Below are 20747 nucleotides of genomic sequence, written 5' to 3' on the forward strand. Positions count from 1 at the left end.
TCCAACGGTCAAGAATGTTGTTCGCACGACCCCATTCGTGCGGTCTGGTCACGCCGTGTCGTTCTGGGGGACGCTTCTCTTCCCCGTGTCTCTCGCTTCTTTCTTACATCGCCGCACATATATTGATTGCCTCCACCCGAGAGAGAGAGAGAGAGAGAGAGAGAGAGCTTCTCCTCCTCCCTCTCCTTGTTGTCTCGTCTCTTCTTGTCAGTTCGATCATGGCGGGGAACGATTGGATCAACAGCTATCTGGAGGCGATCCTGGACGCCGGGCCCTCCATCGACGCGGCCAAGTCCTCGCTCTTGCTGAGGGAGAGGGGCCGGTTCAGCCCCGCCCGCTACTTCGTGGAGGAGGTCATCACCGGCTACGACGAGACTGATCTCTACAAGACCTGGGTTCGGGTACTCGTCACTGCCCATACTTCGTTTATCGTCTCAGTTCTCTGTTGTCGGGAGGATGAAATGCTCTCGTTCTTGGGTTTCTCATAAAATCTGTGTTTTTGGGGGTGATTTGATGTGGATAGGCTGCGGCGATGAGGAGCCCGCAAGAGAGGAACACGAGGCTGGAGAACATGTGCTGGAGGATTTGGAATTTGGCCCGCAAGAAGAAGCAGGTGTGTTTTCTTTTCCCCGCATCTGCTCTCTCTCTCTCTCTATGATTTTTTGAAGTTGATGTCGGCTTTCTTTCTCTGTCCATCTTTTCGTAAAATGAGTTCAGCGAAGTATCTTTTTTTTTTTAATATGAAGATAGCAATTTAAGATCTGAATTATGTACCATTTCATGACCTTTTTTTGGATCTAATTGGTCATTCTGTTTAATTAGTTGATCTTATCCTTCAACTCGGAAAGTTTTGTTTTTTTGGCTTTAATCTGCCAAAAAGGAGTTTGATTGTGCTTCTAAATAAGTTTCTTGTGCCATCCACTTGTGTTATCAAGGCCATGGAATCCGTGTAGATGGACTTTTTGTTCTTTTGTCTTCTTTGAGTGATTTGCTAGAACATTGTCGCAGTAGTTAGCACGATGTAGCATCGTTTTGATGGGATTTTATGTTGTTTAAAAATGGTTACGTTGTTGCATAAAAAGGTAAATTCCAGGGGGAAAAACATCAAGTGAAACAATTACAGGCATCCTTAATTAATGATGTTACGAGATCCATATCATTTAACTGCATTGGAGATGTTAGGTGCAGGGGTAGTGACAACTCTAGTTTATAGAGTATCTTGGTCAATAGCATTATATTTGCTCATTTATGTTTTTATGGATCAATGAGGTCTGCCTTACCAACGAGTACGAGAAAGGCCTTCTGCTAGTTTGTCATGGGAAAATATTCAGATGATATTCTTTATCTTTGAACGCCACCTATCTGAATCACTGTTCTTCCTGGTAATGAGAAATGGGACAAATTTGCAGACAGTATCCCCTACTTTTTTCTTTCTTGGTGTTGTGGGCAGTTGCACATATTTATTTCTCCTTTTCTTGCCTGTTGTTTGGTCTTGTATCATGGAGGCTTTTCATTCTTTCTCCAAGGTCATTGCTTTATCTGGTTTGAGCTTATAGTGGTACTTATTTACTCGGTAGAGTTTGCACCGTCTGAATGTCGAAAGAAGAGAAGCATCAAAAGGATGAAAGAGAGTTATGTTATACACCCTGACAAATTGCTAAATTGATATGTGATGATCCTGGATAAAACTACTTCTATTTTGTTCATTGTCTTCAGTGATCTATTTAAATTATTTGTATCTGGATGCAACAGGATTATGTCAAACCTTTTTATTCATGAAATTAAACATTCATGGAGCCATGAAATTTAATAACCAATAGTTCAAGAGAATTGAATTCCACCTTTGCCAAGTAGGTTAAAATCTAGGCAAGGAAGCTGAATATCAATTAATTTTTCACCTGAAAAATATCATACCTCACAAGTTAGGAAAGAGTGAACACATAAATGCAAGTCAACTTGGTGAAATATCTAGGAACAAAGCTTACTCAAACTCAAGTGTATGATTGTCTATCGAGTAGTTTTAAGATAACTACACCAAGGTATTGGTTTTTCTTAAAGCTTTGGACCCATGTTAATTGAACATAATTTATTTTAAAAGATTATAAATAATTATAACATGACATAGATGTACTATTCACAGGAGATGTCTAAGGGGTACATCTTTATTGGTTACAACACTTGTAATAATGATTGGGGTAATAATGATTGTGGTTTTAGTGTATAAAACTTAGTTGCTGGGTATAGAACTGTATATTATTTATAGGCAGATTATTAATATAGGGAATAAGTTGTCATACACGTTTTCTATCTTCTTCTGTTTAACATTATTGGAAAAGAGTAAGAAACAAGTGGCTTGTATTCATGACCACTTAATACTGGAACACCCTTTAGCTTCCTCTAAAAATGACAGAAACTTGTCTGTAATGGTTTTTAGTGTAAATGAATGAAATTTATGGTCCTGTGATTTTAATTTATTTTGTAGATATTGTTCATGCTTGTTTGTGTTCTGGTCCTTTGATGTTTCATTTTGGCCTTCAAGTGCAGATTGAGGGAGAGGAAGCTCAACGTTTATCTAAGCGTCGTCTTGAACGTGAGAAAGCTCGCCGTGATGCAACTGCTGATATGTCTGAAGACCTCTCTGAAGGAGAGAAAGGCGAGGCTATTGGTGATCTATCTGTTCATGGTGACAGCACAAGAGGCAGAATGCCAAGGATCAGTTCAGTTGATGCTATTGAGGCTTTGACTAGTCAATTCAAGGATAAAAAACTATATATAGTATTGATAAGGTATGGATAAACTGTACCAAGTGTGCAGGCTAAGACATCTATTTGACTGTTCTATAAGTTTTTTTCATACTGTTGCTATCTTCCAATATCTTCTAATCTGCTGTTTGTGAATGCATTTGAAAAATATAATCGATGATTTTTGGATCCTTGATGTTCTCTGTATAAATGATCTTTAGCCCTTTGCACTTTCTGTGCTGTGGATGTCATCATGATGGCGTCGTCAATGAGAATTTTTTTGTGGTAAGTGGAGCATAGGTAATTACATATGTTACTTCAAGCCCTGATCAACATTTTGGAAGCTAAAGACCAGATAATTCATTTTCATGATGGTTATAAGAAGCATGCATTACACACAAGTGAAGAACTTCAATTTTCTGTTTTTTCTTTTTCTTACAAAATTATATGAATAGCACACACAATCCTTGTTTTTACTAACCTCGTACCAAATTAGCAAATGTGGAACCTTGCTTTGAGGGCCAGTCCCCAGTGAAAAATTGCATATATTTCTTTCTCTTTCTTACTTTCTTGGTTTTCGGTAAGGTAGCATTCAGGTGTGTTTTCTATGCGTCAAGTGATTAAAAATAAGAAAGAACTGTTTTCATCAGTTGTTTACTAACTGCAAATAATAGCAGTCAACAAATGTTCATTTAAAATTTTAAATCATAATTTCAAATTTAAATTGTTGACCTGGTCCTCAATATCACAATGTATGTTTGGAAAAACATCATATTAAATATTGTTAGATGATATATCAAATAAAAATGTTATAATATTTTATTTGTAAGTAAAAAATTATGGTTTAGTTATATTTTGTATTATGCCTCATAAATATTTTGTTTCTGATTTTTTAGAGAATATGTAATAGTTTTTGATAAATTTCAACTAACGGATCATGGGCACATTCGACTAAATAGTTCATGAGAAATGGTTATGTTTCATTCATAGATCGTGTAAACAAAAACAATGTTGTCATGTGCATGCATTTTATCTTTTCTCCAGGTCATAAAATTATTAGTATCAAAAGTTGCAGATTTTGTGTAACCAGGTTATCCTAAATGTCAGTGGGCTACCCTTGTACAGGAATTGGCTCTATTAGTATTTGCTTGACTAGCTAAAGCAGTCATATGGGTTGAAATGAAGAGTGGTCTGACAAAATTTTGAGCATAAGAAAGGCCTCACAAGATTATGATAGAAGAATATTGTTTTCCACTTTTAGACTTACTTTTGATAGGCTGATGATATTCTGAATCTGTGCAATGGAAAAGAATTTACTTTATAAAATTTTTAAGCAATTACTCAAATGGGTTGGAATGAAGAGAATACTGATAGTATTTTGGATGTAAAGAAGCGTGTGTGTCCTTTTTACTTGTAGTCAGTGATTTAAAAAGCGCTAGGCGCCAAAAGGCGTCAAGGTCCACAAACGCCCGAGGCGCTAGGTGCTCGCCCAGGCGCTCGCCCGAGCGAAGCGAGACGCTAAAATATAAAAATATATAATATAATTAATAATTTTAAATAAATAAAAATTAACAACATTAAAATCAAAATAATATATTATTAATCTATTAACAGAAAATTAATCATTTCAAAATTCAAATAAACTTAATATTAAGAGTATACTGAGCCTGATGGAGAAACGAGGAAGCAGCGGCGAGCGGCGGCAGCAGCAACGGCGAGCGGCGGCAGCGGTAGCAGCAGCAACGGCGAGCGGCGGCAGCAGCAGCAGCAGCGGCAGCGTGATAGGGAAAGGGAGCGGGAGCGGAAGGTGCGAGCAGCGGGAGGCCTCGAGGGAGGCGCGAGCAGCGGGAAGGCTCGCAGGAGGCGCGAGCAGCGGGAGGGCTCGAGGGAGGCGCGAGCAGCGGGAAGGCTCGCGGGAGGGCTCGCAGGAGACACGAGCGGCGGGAGGGCTCGCAGGAGGCGCGAGCAACGAGAGGGCTCGCGGGAGGCGCGAGCAGCGACAGCGGCGAGCAGCGGCAGCGGGAGCAGCGGCAGCGAGCGACGAGATCGCGATCGGGATCGGGATCGAGAGCGGCAGCGGCAGCAGGTTAGTGTTGGGTTAGGGTTAGGGTTAGGGTTGGGGTTATATCGGTTTAGTTGGTTCGATTGAACCAACTAACAACCGAACCAGGGCCGAACCAGACCTAAAATTCTGGTTCGGTCGCCTTGGTTTACCCAGGCGCTCGCCCGAAGCGCCCAGCGCCTGGGCTCGAGCGAGCGCCTAGGCGGCGCCTGTTTGAAGCGCGCCGCCTGGGACATTAGCGAGGCGCTCGGGCCTCGCCTCGCCTTGCCCGAGCGCCTAGGCGAGCGCCCGAGCGCCTTTTGCAATCACTGCTTGTAGTTTTACTAATATTTTGATTGCAATTTGAATCTACACTTCATAGATAGCTCATATATCTTACCAAATGCCAACAATGTCAATGATCCGAGAATAGATAATGTGTGGGTATTTTGTGTTTGTTTCTATGCTTGATTGTCATTTTCTTGTTATTTCTGACAAAGATTCTTCAATATGCAGCATTCATGGTCTGATACGTGGTGAAGATATGGAGCTTGGTCGTGATTCTGATACTGGTGGTCAGGTATGTACAGCAATTGGCAAAAGGCTTTTATCTTAGTTTCTTTAATGATATCTTAGAGATCCTTGAAGTGAGATGAGTTATGATTTCCTATCAATTTTTAGACAGGAAGATGCAATGATGTTTCTTTTTCTGATACTAATATAATTTTGAAGTTTGAACAAAATGTAGTCACTACAATGTTTGTGCTTGTTGGCTGCTGGCGTGCATCACATATTTACCGGATCATAATGTCCTTTGCATGGCATTGATGCCAAACTGTCTGATGACTAACTACATTATGATATGCAATAACTTTTTTAATGTTTGAAGCAATTCTTGTCAAAATAAATTTCTGAGTTTTCTGCATTTCAATCGATGGCTAGACTAGTTGCTGATCTGATATATGATGTGGTGTGTTAGGTCAAGTATGTTGTTGAACTTGCAAGGGCATTGGGTTCAATGCCTGGAGTATACAGGGTTGATTTGCTGACCAGACAGATATCAGCACCAGATGTTGATTGGAGCTATGGAGAACCAACAGAGATGTTAACTCCCAGAAGTTCGGACAGCTTTATGCATGAGATGGGAGAGAGCAGTGGAGCTTATATCATCCGTATTCCATTTGGACCAAGAGATAAATATATTCCTAAAGAATTTCTCTGGCCACACATTCAAGAATTTGTTGATGGTGCACTCGGCCATGTTTTGCAGATGTCAAAAGTTCTAGGCGAGCAAATTGGTAGTGGGCAGCCAATATGGCCTGTTGCTATTCATGGGCATTATGCTGATGCAGGTGATTCTGCTGCTTTATTGTCTGGGGCACTAAATGTTCCTATGCTATTCACGGGCCATTCTCTTGGCAGAGATAAATTAGAACAACTTTTGAAACAAGGGAGGCAAACAAGGGAAGAAATTAATGCAACATACAAAATAATGCGTAGGATTGAGGCAGAAGAAATAGCTCTTGATGCCTCTGAAATCGTTGTCACAAGTACTAGACAAGAAATAGAAGAGCAATGGCGCTTATATGATGGTTTTGATGTGGTATTGGAGCGAAAGTTGCGAGCTAGAATAAAGCGTGGCGTAAGCTGTTATGGCCGTTATATGCCTCGTATGGTTGTAAGTATTAATTATTCCATTTATTTATTTAAGAAATACATTGTATATCTTCTTTTGATGATGCTTTGTTCTTGTAGTCTTATGCCCCTGTGTAAAGGTCGTATTTGCTCAGCAAAAGAATTAGTTGGATTTCTACTTTATGCATCAACTTAAAAGTTTGCTATTTGGCTTTGAGTGGTGCTATAAACATTATTTGGCAGATTATCCCGCCTGGTATGGAGTTCAATCATATTACTATACACGATGGTGATGTGGATGGTGAATCAGAAGGAACTGATGAAAATTCAGCAGTGCTTGATCCACCAATTTGGTCTGAGGTTTCCTATTTATTCTAAACTCCATTTTTGGATTAAAGCATTTATTTTGATCTCTCTCATAATGTAGATGCTTATATACTAATATGTTTTGGATACAAAATCCACTATATAGAGTGTTTAGGTGTCAAAATTCAGATCATGGTGATTTATTAATTTTACAGATAATGCGATTCTTTACAAACCCTCGCAAGCCTATGATTCTTGCACTCTCAAGACCAGACCCTAAAAAGAACATCACAACACTAGTGAAAGCTTTTGGTGAATGCCGCCCACTAAGAGAGCTCGCAAACCTTGTAAGTGGAAATTTGAACTCTTATGTTGTCTACTTATTAAAATTATGGATGTTTAACACCTTTACTATAAATTCTTCTTTCCTTGCCACTTGTTTCCGAGAGTTGCTAGTAATTTCATGTTTGGGCTTTCATAAGTTGCTAATATTTAATTTGTTTCACAGACACTTGTAATGGGTAATCGTGAGGATATTGATGAGATGTCAAGTACAAATTCTTCAGTTTTGACTTCCATATTAAAGTTGATTGACAAGTATGATCTTTATGGCCAAGTGGCATATCCGAAACATCACAAACAGGCTGATGTTCCAGACATTTACCGTTTGGCAGCAAAGACAAAGGTATTCTTTCCATCTAAACCTTGACAACATCAGTATGGTTTTTAGCAATGTTTTGTATATTGTTGTTGGAAAATGAATGGATTAGAAGAAATGAACAATACAATATGTTCATCAGTGAATTTGCAAAAGAGTGACCAGGTTTTATGAGGTGCAAACAGATAATTTTTATTTTTATTTTTTTGGATTTAACCTCTGCAAGATTAAGCTTGAGAGGTCAACTACCTTATCAGCTGTTGTATTTTTTCTAGAAAAAGGATTAGCCCCAGAATCTTATGAAGTTCCTTAACATTAATTAGAAATATTTTTATGTGATTTGCATTCTAGTTGTTAATTCTATACATTCTTTCTTTTGCACTTTATAATATATTAAAGTATGAAATTTGGATTAACATTATGGAAATTGTCATTTTCCATATTCTCTAATTTAGAAGTCTTTATTAACAATTGGTTATCCTTGCTTATGATGAGTTGTCTTCAAGTTTTTGGTTGATGATACATAGTATTTCCATCCCTAAAATTAAAAATGAGTGGCTTTGAGAAATTTCCACAACACATCTATTTGGTGGACATGCTCTATATGGCTATCTGAAATACTGGAATCTGGTTATTATGCACTATAAAACAATGATATGCAGTTATGATTGTCAGGAAAGTCAAGCACTAAATGTGTTGATATTATCTTTGTACTAACCTGAAGTGTGGAAAACATTTAACAATATATTGTAGATTGCTTTTGCAAGGATGTTTCTATGGCGTGGAGGTGTACTGGTCAACATGCCTTTGTGAATTGTGATGGTTGTTACAGACCAAAATTGGCCTAGCTATATATGCCAAAATATGCACCATTGACTCGTGCTGATATGTGTAATTCGCACAGCGATAATTTGGTTTGTGTAGGCACACAATACTACTTTAAGTCTTACTAGTCTCCCATTCAGGCACAACCTCGTTGCTGAATTTGACTAATTGATTAAAATGAATTGTTGCAACATTGAACTTTTAGCTAATATGTGGCAATTCTCTTTTCTTGTTAAAGTCTATCACCTTTCTTTTCTCTTGTTTCTATGGGTATACCAAACTACTCGACTCCTGATTCTGTTGTTTGGCTTGCCCCTTTTGCAGGGTGTTTTTATCAATCCAGCTTTCATCGAACCATTTGGCCTTACCTTGATTGAGGTTAGTTTCTTGATGCTGTCTATTGCTTTAATATCTTATGGGACAAACTGTCTATTTGTTCAGTATAGTTATCCTCTTTCTTAAAATTCATTCATACATCCTGTTTGTGGGTGGAACAGGCTGCAGCAAATGGTCTACCTATTGTGGCTACAAAAAATGGAGGCCCTGTTGATATACATAAGGTTCATTAATGGACTGTACACTCTAATGTTTACATGAGGAAATTTTTACAACTTATATTTGGTTTCTGTTCCAAAATTATGTGTTGTAAGTGGAGCAATTTGCTCATTATTAACAATGGATTTTGCTTTAGGTTCTTGACAATGGTATGCTGGTTGATCCCCATGATCAGCATGCAATAGCTGATGCACTCTACAAGCTTGTTTCTGACAAGCAGCTCTGGACACGGTGTCGGCAGAATGGTCTGAAGAATATTCACCAGTTTTCATGGCCAGAACATTGCAAAACTTATTTATCAAAGATAGCTTCTTGCCGACCAAGGCATCCTCAGTGGCGAAGGAGTGAAGAGGGCATCGAAGATTCTGAACCGGATTCACCAAATGATTCCCTGAGAGATATTAAAGACATATCTTTAAACTTGAAGCTTTCGTTAGATGGAGAAAAAGGTGAAGATGACAGCGCCATAGGCAAAGCATTAGTTTCTGAAGATGTCACTGCTAATGGAAAGAGTAATTTGGAGACTGATATTGTAAAATTATCAAAAGGTGTTACGAGTACTACCCAGAAGGATGGGTCCAGTGAGAGAACTGATAACTATTTGAGCAAGCTACCAATGTTGAGGAGAAGGAAATATATTTTTGTAATTGCTGTGGACTCAGTTTGTGATGCAGATCTTGTTGGAATAATCAAAGGTACATTTGAGGCTTCAAGTGGGGACAGGATGTCTGGTTCTATAGGATTTATATTGTCAACGAGATTAACGATATCGGAGATACATTCTCTTCTCATGACTGGAGGCATACCTGCTACTGATTTTGATGCTTTTATATGCAATAGTGGCAGTGATGTCTATTATCCATCTTCAAGTTCTGATGATCTTCTTTACCCTTATGAACTTCCTTATGCACTTGATATAGATTATCATTCACAAATTGAGTATCGGTGGGGTGGAGAAGGTTTGAGAAAGACTTTGGTTCGTTGGGCTGCATCAATTACTGACAAGAAAGGAGAAAGTGAGGAGCAAGTTGTTGTTGAAGATGTGGAACGCTCTTCTACCTATTGTTATGCATTTCAAGTGAAGAACCCATCATTGGTAATTATCTTTTTTTCCCTATTTTTTATTTTAAAATATTGTGCCTCTAGTTTCTTTGTGATAAAAAGCTGTCAAGCTTGTCATGTGGTATCAGATCCCTTGGTGTGACAAAACAAATTAGAGTTTAAATGGTTGTATTAAATTTCCCGTGGAAAGTCTGAAGAATCCTATGTAAAGCAAAGTTATTCAAGCAACTGGAATAGGTCATATTTCATCAGAGCTCCAAGAATATCCAAATAGGAAATCCTCTTAAATTGGTTAGTATATAGGATACCAGCTACCTCTAAAATCATGAATTAAAAACCAGCAAATTGACAGTCGAAGTAAAATTACAAGTTCGTTCCAGCTATTAACTATTAGTTAGAAATGTAACTTGCTCCAGACTTTCTATTGTTTTAACTACTTAATGCTACAAGTTGCCACATGCAGTTGATAATTAAACGTGTATTTACACTATCTGAGTCAAAAACATTGAAAAGTTTGACTAATTAATCACCAATTATCTCTATCAGCAAATGAGTGAAAAAATTAAAATTAAGAGTACTAATAAAGAGGATAAAGTGGAAAGAAATAGTTCTGAGGACTTAAAAATGATGGCTAAGACACCCTCAGTGGAACATGAATAGAAAATGAAGCTTGAAATGGAGAAGTTGGATAAGTTTGGATTAAAAAATAGGTTTAGGAAAAGGGTGGAAGAAAGTTCAGGTAGAACAAAAGAAAAAGAAAGGGAGTTGAGGAAAAAAGAGAAGGAAAGAAGTTCAGAAAAAAAAGTAAAAAAAGAAAGAGGCATGGTGGTAAGAGTTGCTAGGCTGGGAAGGTATGTCTCAGCACCCTGGCTTGACTCTTCCAACAAGGATAGGAGATGAGCAAAGAGATGGATGTTATCTTGCCAGATACCAGAGTGCATGATGCATTAATTGTTGACTAGGCTGTGACTAGTATATTTATTATTATAAACTAGCTCCTATGAACATTTTTGGAAATTAGAAGAGAAGTAATACATCCCAAAAGAAGTTGATTAGATTGTTAGATGAATTGTAAAACCTTGAAATTCTTTTGCCTGTGCAGTGGATCTGGATGAAATGCTTAGACATTTAGCCGGTCACTTTTGTCACACTCATAATTTGCCTGATTTCCAAGAGCGTTTATGTTAATTTTAGTTCTGTTTCTTTCTTGGTTGGAAGTTACATGAGTCAAATAATTATTGAGTTGTAAACTTGCTCTATGATTATGTAACTACTGTTTCTTGTATTCTTTTTTTTAGGTTCCTCCTATAAAGGAGCTCCGGAAGCATATGAGAATCCAGGCACTTCGCTGTCATGTCCTATATAGCCATGATGGTAGCAAGCTGCATATTATCCCAGTCTTAGCTTCTCGATCCCAAGCGCTAAGGTATAAATGAAATGCTGATGATGCCATTAGTTTGACTCATTTATATATTTATCTATTATGTTGAAATGTTTTGAATTTGTTTGCCATCTTTTTTTCTTAAGGAATTACATTTCTTTTATTCATCAATTTAGCTATCAGTTGATTAAGGTTGTTCAATTTATACCATCAAGGGTATCATTACCATGCTATTACTGTTAAGTCATTTTACGAACTAACGAAGTCTATGCCAATAACGCAGTGATGTTGTATGGATTATCTTGTTAAATGTTGACACACTGCACTTATAAGTAAAACTAATTTCTTGTTATAGCATATGGATTTTCTGGTTAAATGTTGAAACCTGCTGCAGTGAGAGCCAAACTAGTATCTTGTTTAGTAGTAAACCCTTTAGAACATTCATTTTTTGAAAAAAAGCTTATAGGCTATTTATATTGTTACATTCTTATAGAAGATGAAAAAAAACTGCTTTAGATTCATTTCTTTGGAATGATGTAATAGAACATGAGATGCTCAGAGTCTTTTATTGATATATCGTTAGAGCTTATGAACCTTTCTGTTCATCAAGTAATTTAGATATTGAATATTGTTGTCAGCATCTAATGATTTTGTGGTTGTCATTGCTTAACCTTTAATTTATTTCTGTATAACAAATTTTCTCTGTACATGTTGATAAATTCACATCTGCTTTGGTTTATTGAGCTTATTTTAACTAAATATAAGCATGACAGTGATTATCAATGTTAAACACTAATTTTGCATATATACATAATATTAAACTCATACTTCTTTGAAACTGCATGTTTGGGTTACCATTATGCAATGCTGTTCAAAAACAATGTTGCTGGTATTGGATAACATAGTTCTAAAGATTTGCTTTAGCTTCTTGGGTTGATGTTCATTGTCAACTTGTCATCAATTTTTATCATATCTAAACATATAGTGTTTTATCCCCTACTATTACTCCTAGCGTGTTTACATGTACTAGTGAGTTAGCCAAAAACCAATCCTGTAGATAGCAGTAACACTGTCAAGAAAGGTACTTTTGAGTAACTATTGTCAGGAATGTTGAGTTCATTTTCTGAAGTATGGACTCAAATACTGTCTTTTCTTGCACATTGTGCTATAGATAGCGAGACTTCACCAAAACCTAATGATGTAGGTAACAGTAACACAGCAGAACAAGGTGACCCTGAGTAACTACTGTCAGGGATGTGAGTTCATGTTCTAAAAAATGAATGCAAATCTGGACTTATATTGCACTTGAAATGGTTTCATCATTCTACTGGACCTGTTTGGCATTAGTATATCAGGCAGTATACCAACATGAACCATCTGGTATCATCCGAAGAACATATAATATCAATTGGTATCACATCATATAAAAAAAGATATGATTTTAAATACTGATCAGTAAAATGCCCACTGGTATACGAAACCATGTATGAAACAAGTATGCTTGATCCTTGCTGCTTGCAATTTATAGGGTATGACAATTACCAAGGAAATGCAATGAGGAGCCAAAGGTTTGCATTCCCCTGACAATCAGTCTCTGTTTTCTACCTTATTCTATGCAGAACTTAAAGTGCAGTGATTTTCATATTTGGTACCTCAATTATCTTCTGTTTAACTACTTTCTCTGCAGGTATTTATTTGTTAGGTGGGGCATAGAGCTCTCAAACATGATAGTATTTGTTGGTGAAAGTGGTGATACAGATTATGAAGGATTACTTGGTGGAGTGCAGAAGACTGTCATTTTGAAAGGTGCATTCAACACTGCTCCAAGCCAGGTCCATTCGACCAGAAGCTATCTGTTGAAAGATGTTGTGGCATTCGACAGCCCTAATATTCTTCAGATTGAGGGTTGTGGCACCAATGACGTTCAGTCAGCCCTAAAACAGCTGGGTATACTGAAGAATTAGCACTCATCTGCAGACACAGGAGGAGAGTTCAGAGTTTTCAATAAGTTGCAGAAGTTTTTACTGATATTTTTGAAATATATTCCTTTTTCGAGGTGGTTTTTATGGAATAAAAGTACCAGAACTCAATGCTTACATGCTACCATGGAGCATTCTTGTAAATGTAAAACAAATACCTGACACTCTCTTGTGGAACATTTGGACTTCAGTCCATGTCTTCTGTACTTCATCCTGCTGCTTGCCTATCTTATAAAGCCTGGCTTTGTATTAGTCTTGATGAGCTTGCTGGGGTCTGCAGGCATTAATGTTCATAAAAATCTCTCAAGTGACTTGTTTATAAAGTTTAAAATGCCATTGGTATGATTGTTTGCAGATAAATATACTCCATTCTGTAATTCTTTTTCAGCTTCACTCCAATGGTTGTATAAAGTTGATGCATGAATAGGGAAGCTTTTGTTTGGTATTCCTATTCGATATGCTTGATATAGAATTCTATCAAATCTAAAGCTGATGTGCTGGTCATGCTTAAACTGCAAGCTAGTGTGCCTGTGTATGCTTACTTATGGATGTTATATGATGGAAGGCTTAGCTTGGATCAGATATTGACCCATGTTTGTAGATTATAGATAAAAAGATAAAATCTTATCTCATGGACATCACTGCATGGAAGCAGAAATCTGAATACATCGACTTCAATCTTTTTACAGCATCAAGGCAGCCAAGATAGGAAGCGTCATATGACACGGAAATTACATCAGTTGCAATCTCTAAGCATCAAACAGAATGAACATTGAGGCTAAACTAGAGCCAAACACCAGCTCAAAATACTTCCAGATGCTGGAAGGATTGTATAGGTTTCAGGAAGAAAATTACAACACAGTATCAAGGAATCTCCAAATAATTGATGCCCACAAACCATTTCAAGTTGTCTTGCATTTTGCCAATCATAAAAGGTTCTCCTTTAAAAGGAAAAACCATGAATTGGTACTTTTTTTCCGGTAGAACATCATTCATCGATCATCAATGGTTGTATACTAGCTCTCTAGGAATTACCAGAAATGGTTTCAGTTGAAGGACCAGCTCCCTTTATTCTCTCGTTTTCTGAATCATTCTCAATGCCATCTGAACTGTCCTGAGGACTAGAAAGGCTCTGATGACAAGCGGCAAGGTCCGTTCTGAACAACTCGTCATTTTCCAGATTCAGAAGCTTGTCCTTGGACTCTTCTTTAAGCAAGTTGATTACATCAAGCATTGTGGGTCTCTTCTCTGGCTTACTCTGGGCACAGATGAGTCCTACAAGCACCATCCTCCTCAATTCTGACTCCACAAAGTCCCCTTTGAGCTTTGGATCTGCCATTTCTTTAAATCTTCTTTCTCGAGCCAGCGGAAGAGCCCAGTCTGTTATCGAGCGCTTCACAGTGAGGCTCAACTTCTCTATGGGCCTCTTTCCAGTGGCAAGTTCTAGAAGCAAAATTCCAAAACTATAGACATCACAACTCTCTGATGCTTTACCTAGCATGGCATACTCTGGTGCAAGATAACCAAGAGTGCCTTTTACCCTTGTGGTAACATGCGTTGCACCATCAGGAATTAACTTTGCGAATCCGAAATCTGAAACACGTGCCTGAAATTCTGAGTCTAGTAAAACATTACTTGCTTTGACATCTCTGTGGATGATGTGTGGCATTGCCTGATGGTGAAGATACCTGTGAAGTAGATCTCAGTATCATGGCTTCACATGTTATTGAATAAATGAAAGTAGCATTAGAGTGCGTAAGTTTGTAAACTTACGCAATTCCCTCGGCTGAACCTATAGCAATATTCATACGCCTACCCCAACCAAGGAGGCCTTCTCGTGCATGTTGACCATGGAGATGCGAGGTCAAACTCAAGTTGGGCATATAGTCATAGACTATGAGGCGTTCTTTCCCTTCAGCACAGTATCCACGTAAGTTGAGGAGATTCTTATGCCTTATTCTTGCCAAAACCTCAACCTCAACAGCAAATTCCATCTCTGCTTTGTTGCTCCAAACTTTTAGCCGCTTGACTGCAATCTAAACAAAATGCAACTTACCAACAATACGTGGACAAACAATAAATTTTAACTTCATATGGAAAAAAAAATTGTAAACTGGGGAATAGCACAAAATATGGCAAGCCTTAAACCTATATGCTCAGTCCCAACTGGCACAAACATGGTGTTATCTAATTTGAGCTGAGCTCAAGCACAAGTTTGTAATAAGCACTAGAGGGAGCTACTTGCCACTGAAACATACTCACCAAGCCAAGCTTCAACAAATGGTTTCATACATCAAGCCTGGCCATCTCGTGAGCTAATCACATTTGATATTTAAGCTCTCTTTTCTAAATGGATAATGAGAATATAGCGAACAGCTCTTTCAGAAAAGCCCAAGTGCTTAGTGATCCTTGACAAGATTACTTGCCATACTTAAAACTTCTTGAAAAAATTACTTTAACAGGTTACTTATTGGAGCTGACTAAATTAATTTAATATTCTAGTCTCAATCCCATAAGACATAATCTGTGTATGAAAGCAATCATAAATTTCTGAGAAATATTATCCCAAGCAAACATGACTATATCACAGAAAACATCTTTGCATTAATGTATGATTTAGAGTAAGACAAATCTCAAAGGAACTTTAGACATATAAAATATCAGTAATAACTAACAGTCAAGAGAAACAGGCATAGGTAACCCAAGTTAATTGTCGTAGTTCCAACAGGAATTGAAGCAGGCAGAGGTACTGCAAAGTACACTAAAATGAAGTCATCTGATGATGGAAGAGAAAATATGAAAAAAAAGGAAAAAAACAATCAACAAATTTGGCCATTGACCAGTGTAGCAGGCTAGCAGCTAACTATAATTATCAACACATATGTGGAAGCCATAATTTGGACATGCTGATATAGATGGATTTAAATAGGAGAAACAAGTTCTTTTAAATAAGTTTGCAGTATAACCGAATATAAGAGGATTTCAAATGACTGGAAAAAAAGGGACCCTTAGAAGTGTTCTCTAACAGATTGCTACATCATGATTAGTCATGTATTCTTTAGAAGATGAAGAGGGAAGCTGTTGGCTTTGATGTACAAATTCATGAAAAATGAAACTGAAATATCTGCCATCAGAAAGATTGTCTAATGGCCATGCAGACGTTGAAAAACATCTCAGATACAGTAATATTAGCATCCCTTGTATGAAGGTGGGGTTGAAATGAAGCCCATAGCCTAGGATTAAACAGCCGTTCTCTATTTTATCCAATCAAGCAGTAAGGTCTTCTTAAATGTATTTAGTGACAGATTAATTAATTCCATAATACTTTTCCGAGTCGTGATTACTGAAGATAACACCTTGTCAAACCATTTGCACATGCAAAATGAGTCAATTGATGAGGCAAGCCAAGCCCAAAAATGAAGAAAATTATGAACAAGTAGACAATTCTTCAAACTTGGAATAAGATGCATTACTAATTAATAGCAAATTTGCTACTGGCATAAATTCTCAAGCTTCTAGAGTTCAGTACTTAAGTAAAATCTGGAGATGCAGAATACAAACTTGACGACAACTCACAGTAAACTTCCTATATATTTGTCAACTGCTTTTATTGGCCATCCGAGTGCCATATGCCCGCAAATAATCAGATCATTCTCATGTTAGTAACGACATACTGTTCAAATCCATAGCAAATCAATTAATCAAGTGCTCCGCTTGATTTCAATCGGCTGCTATAATGATTTTGATACTAGAGAACAATTCCACTGGGCTGCAAGAAAACAAGAGCAAGTGCACATCTGCATGATCATTAAGAAGCATGACCAGCATAAAACCTTCACCAATATTCTGCTTCAGGCCTTCATGTTATCGATCATGCACAAAGCTTTCTATACAAAATATTATTGCAGATGTTATAAATATTCTCTTTAGGTGTTCTTCCAAGTTCCAAGATGTAAGGCCAATTACCGTCATCTCTAGCCGCAAACATCAAATTTCAACATATTTCAGAAACCTAAACAACAAGAAGGGAGAACATGAATACCAGTTCGGCATAATACCTGAGATCCATCCCGAAGGTGACCGCAGTAGACACTGCCGAATCCACCCTCGCCCAACTTGTTATCATAATTGAAGTTATTCGTTGCCGAATACAGCTCCTTGAGCGAGAACACTCTCCACGTCGGCGATCCCTTCTTCCGCCGTTGCCGCCTGCAACCCAAGGGGGAAAAAAAAGAGAGCATCTTTTTAGCACCAACGAACGGTCGGACCACGAAAACCCCCGTACGAGAACGCACCCATTCGCGGATCTCCCACAGCAAAACAAGGAGCCGAAGGCCATCTGCCGCGGAGTCCTTCCGCCCCTTGGCTCCTCTTAATGGTCTTCTGAGCTCCGTCGGTGGAGAATTGGCGACGGCGAGACCTCCAATGCACGCGCCGCCTACGCCGCCGCACCGCGTGGTTGACCTTTTCGGTGACGGAAGTCTCTTTTCCATACGGGTCAAAGAAGGAAGGTGACGGGTCTGCTGACCCTGCGCGATGACTTTAGGTGGAAGTGGTGCCAACTACGTGGCGCTTTATGATTCGACTATTTTGAACACCGGGGGCGGCGGTATGAACATTATCGATGGATTCAGAATATGTTGAGAACATTTGTTTTTAATCTATTTTTAGCCTTTTTTGGAAAAAAAAAAACAATTTGCTTAAAAAGGAAGGCAATTAGTTTTGGAAGTTAACTTGCAAAGTTGCTTCGATAACCGATCACGTCACAACTTAAGTTACCATAAGACGAAATATTTTCTTAATTGGAGCTTATAATTTTCTTTTACATTAATTGGAACTATTTCTATGTTTTGAGTTATTTAGGACATACCATTCATATTATATTTTAGTTTTACGAAATGATCCTTGTTGATCTTAGTCAAATGATCAAAATTAAATTGAGTGATTTTCTCAAAAAAAATCTCTCATTTTAGATTTTTTAACTAATGTTTTTATTTTTTTCCCATATGGTGTATATTATTTTTTGTAATGTCTCTCGTTGTCGCTCATTGCTTATGATCGTCATATTCTCATTTATCACCCTCAGTACACCATGTTCTCGTCTGACATTGTCAAGACATCGTGAGGCCCTTATTCTCCTTGGCGTCTATATTAATAGCTTCATCATTAGTCTCCCTTTACCGTTAGCATTGATCCTACCCTCTATTGCCAATAGGATGATGCCATTAGCCTCCCCTCATCGTCATCCACAATGAAGGTGTAAGGAGGTCTAAATAATGATGGATAAGGACAAGAGCAAAAAAATCAAACGAGATAATGATTCCAATAATAAAAGAAGGCAAGAGTAAACTTAAGGATGATAAACAAGAACAAGGACAAAGGAGATAAACAAGATGCACTATTTGAGAAAAAAAAATGAAAGCACCTATTAAGAAATATCCAAAAAAAATATTTGAAGGAAAATCAACCAATTATATTTCTCTAAAAGTATTGATTAGAGTGCCGTTCAAATGTTATTTGTATAATAATTTATTCTCTCAGGAATTAGTGGACACTACAATCAATCAAATTGTTGTTGTTGTCTTTACCTTATATTAAATCGAGGCCTTTCTTTAAGGCATCTCATAAACTATATGCATAATATAATTAATCATATTGCATCAATGATAGTTCTAAAAGTTTCTATGAACATCTAATAATTGATTCCATCTAGCAGCTAGTATGCTAAATATCAAGTTAGGTTGTCTCATACGCCATATTAATTGTTGGCCAATATATATATATATATATATATATATATATATATATATATATATATATATATATATATATATATATATATATATATATATATATATATAAAATTGAAATTGGAGCTTGTTATCTACTTTGGTCTCCTAACTTTGTAGGATGATGTATACTTTAGCATGTAAAATAAAACCAAGTTGTTGCAATGGGTCTTTCATTTCCACACTAAGCTGGAGATGATGTAAACTTTATAGTTGAATATATATATATATATATATATATATATATATATATATATATATATCTATCTTATTTGTTTATGTGACCACATTGATGATATCCATTTTAGTGATCTACCTAAAAAAGGTATATTATAAATAAACATGAATTTTTTTTTCTTTAATGTCATTTGTACTCTTATTCATATTAGTAAGGTTAGATTTATGAGTTTTTCTTAATCGAAACTCAAACTCGACTAATTTTATTAGTTGCTCATGTCGAAACTAATTAGCGAGTATCTTAAATATTTTTAAAATTACATATATTATACTAAAAAAAACATTTTTTTTAAATAATACTTATATTATACTAGAAAATAAAGATATGAAATTTATATTTATATATATACATACATATATTAAAAAGAAAACATTAGTAATGTTGCAAGAAGCATTTAAAGTCGATCCTTAAATGCAATCTTCATTTGCTCCAAGGCATTGATTATGTTTCACCTAACGACATCACAAAGTGGCTATGGCTTGGGATAATAAGATTTAAAGTGGGAATTCGACGAGGCTCTCATGGTGTATCTCTCAACCTTTTGCTTTCAGTGAGGTCTCATGTGGCAAGAGAGAACAACGCTACCTCCAAGTCAACTTGGAAGAATAGGAAATGAATGATGTTAATGGACAAAGGTAGGCTTGAATGATGATGAGATGAGGTGACATGTTACCCTCAAATCAAAATAATTTATTTGAAGAGAATATTTAGCATGAGTGGAAATGGAAAAATTGGTCAACATGAAACAATAAATCCATGGTGGGAAATGGAAAAGAAAGAAATAAACGAATCCATGACACCATCTAAGATCATATGCTTTGCCAAGCATGCCATATTTGACCAAGAATTGATATGATGTGAGTTGGGTTGGAGTTGCCTACAATTTGGTTTAGTTTTTGGACTGGAGTTTGGTTGGGATTAATATTTTCTTTGGATTTGAAATATGAAATAATTGGGCATGATTGAAATATCAACAATTGGTCTTAGGAACAAACATGTCTAAGTTAAAATGATGATATTTTTTTGGTCACATCATATCATGATTAAATAATTCATTTATTCTTCATAGAAAATTTGTTTATACTTTTTAAATAATTAATATAAAGGCTTTTTTATTACTTACTCTTCATTACTTATTCTCGAAAAGAAAATCTCTTTTAATTTAAATAAAATGACTTATATAAATTAGAGTACAAAAATGGAATATAATTATTAAGGAAGTCTCTCCTTGCAAGAAACTACCTCTTTTAGCTCTCTCTCCCTGTTGATGAGCTACTTAGTTATATTCACAAAAAAACAATAATTATATGTAAATTTAATAAGATTAAATATGGTAATAAGTTAGATACATCATATATATATATATATATATATATATATATATATATATTCATGTGATTTGCTAAAAGAGGAAGTAGAATATCTGATAATTGAGTTTGAGATGGATATTTATATAGATAGAAATATGAAAATAAAATAAAAATATAATTTACAAAATGGATTAGAACAACATGTATTTGGGATCAGATTCACCCCT

At 36.6% G+C, this 20747-nt stretch overlaps 2 protein-coding genes across 2 annotated transcripts; one reads left to right on the forward strand and one right to left on the reverse strand.

Moving 5' to 3' along the window:
- Positions 1-141: 141 nt before the first annotated feature.
- Positions 142-13435, forward strand: LOC103998686 (probable sucrose-phosphate synthase 1). Its single transcript, XM_009420232.3, has 13 exons — positions 142-401; positions 524-613; positions 2545-2786; positions 5299-5362; positions 5762-6460; positions 6661-6777; positions 6939-7070; positions 7232-7408; positions 8531-8584; positions 8704-8766; positions 8898-9857; positions 11122-11249; positions 12892-13435. The coding sequence occupies exons 1-13, from the start codon at positions 219-221 to the stop codon at positions 13166-13168; spliced, it is 3186 nt and encodes a 1061-aa protein (XP_009418507.2). The 5' UTR covers positions 142-218; the 3' UTR covers positions 13169-13435.
- Positions 13436-13829: 394 nt separating this feature from the next.
- LOC103998687 (PTI1-like tyrosine-protein kinase At3g15890) lies at positions 13830-17659 on the reverse strand. The gene is made up of 4 exons (XM_009420234.3): positions 17479-17659; positions 17242-17392; positions 14957-15219; positions 13830-14871 (listed from the first exon to the last, which is right to left on the reverse strand). The coding sequence occupies exons 1-4, from the start codon at positions 17520-17522 to the stop codon at positions 14208-14210; spliced, it is 1122 nt and encodes a 373-aa protein (XP_009418509.2). The 5' UTR covers positions 17523-17659; the 3' UTR covers positions 13830-14207.
- Between the last annotated feature and the right edge of the window lie 3088 nt (positions 17660-20747).

The sequence above is a fragment of the Musa acuminata genome, chromosome BXJ1-9 (assembly GCF_036884655.1).
Source record: "Musa acuminata AAA Group cultivar baxijiao chromosome BXJ1-9, Cavendish_Baxijiao_AAA, whole genome shotgun sequence".
NCBI classification, from domain to species: domain Eukaryota; kingdom Viridiplantae; phylum Streptophyta; class Magnoliopsida; order Zingiberales; family Musaceae; genus Musa; species Musa acuminata.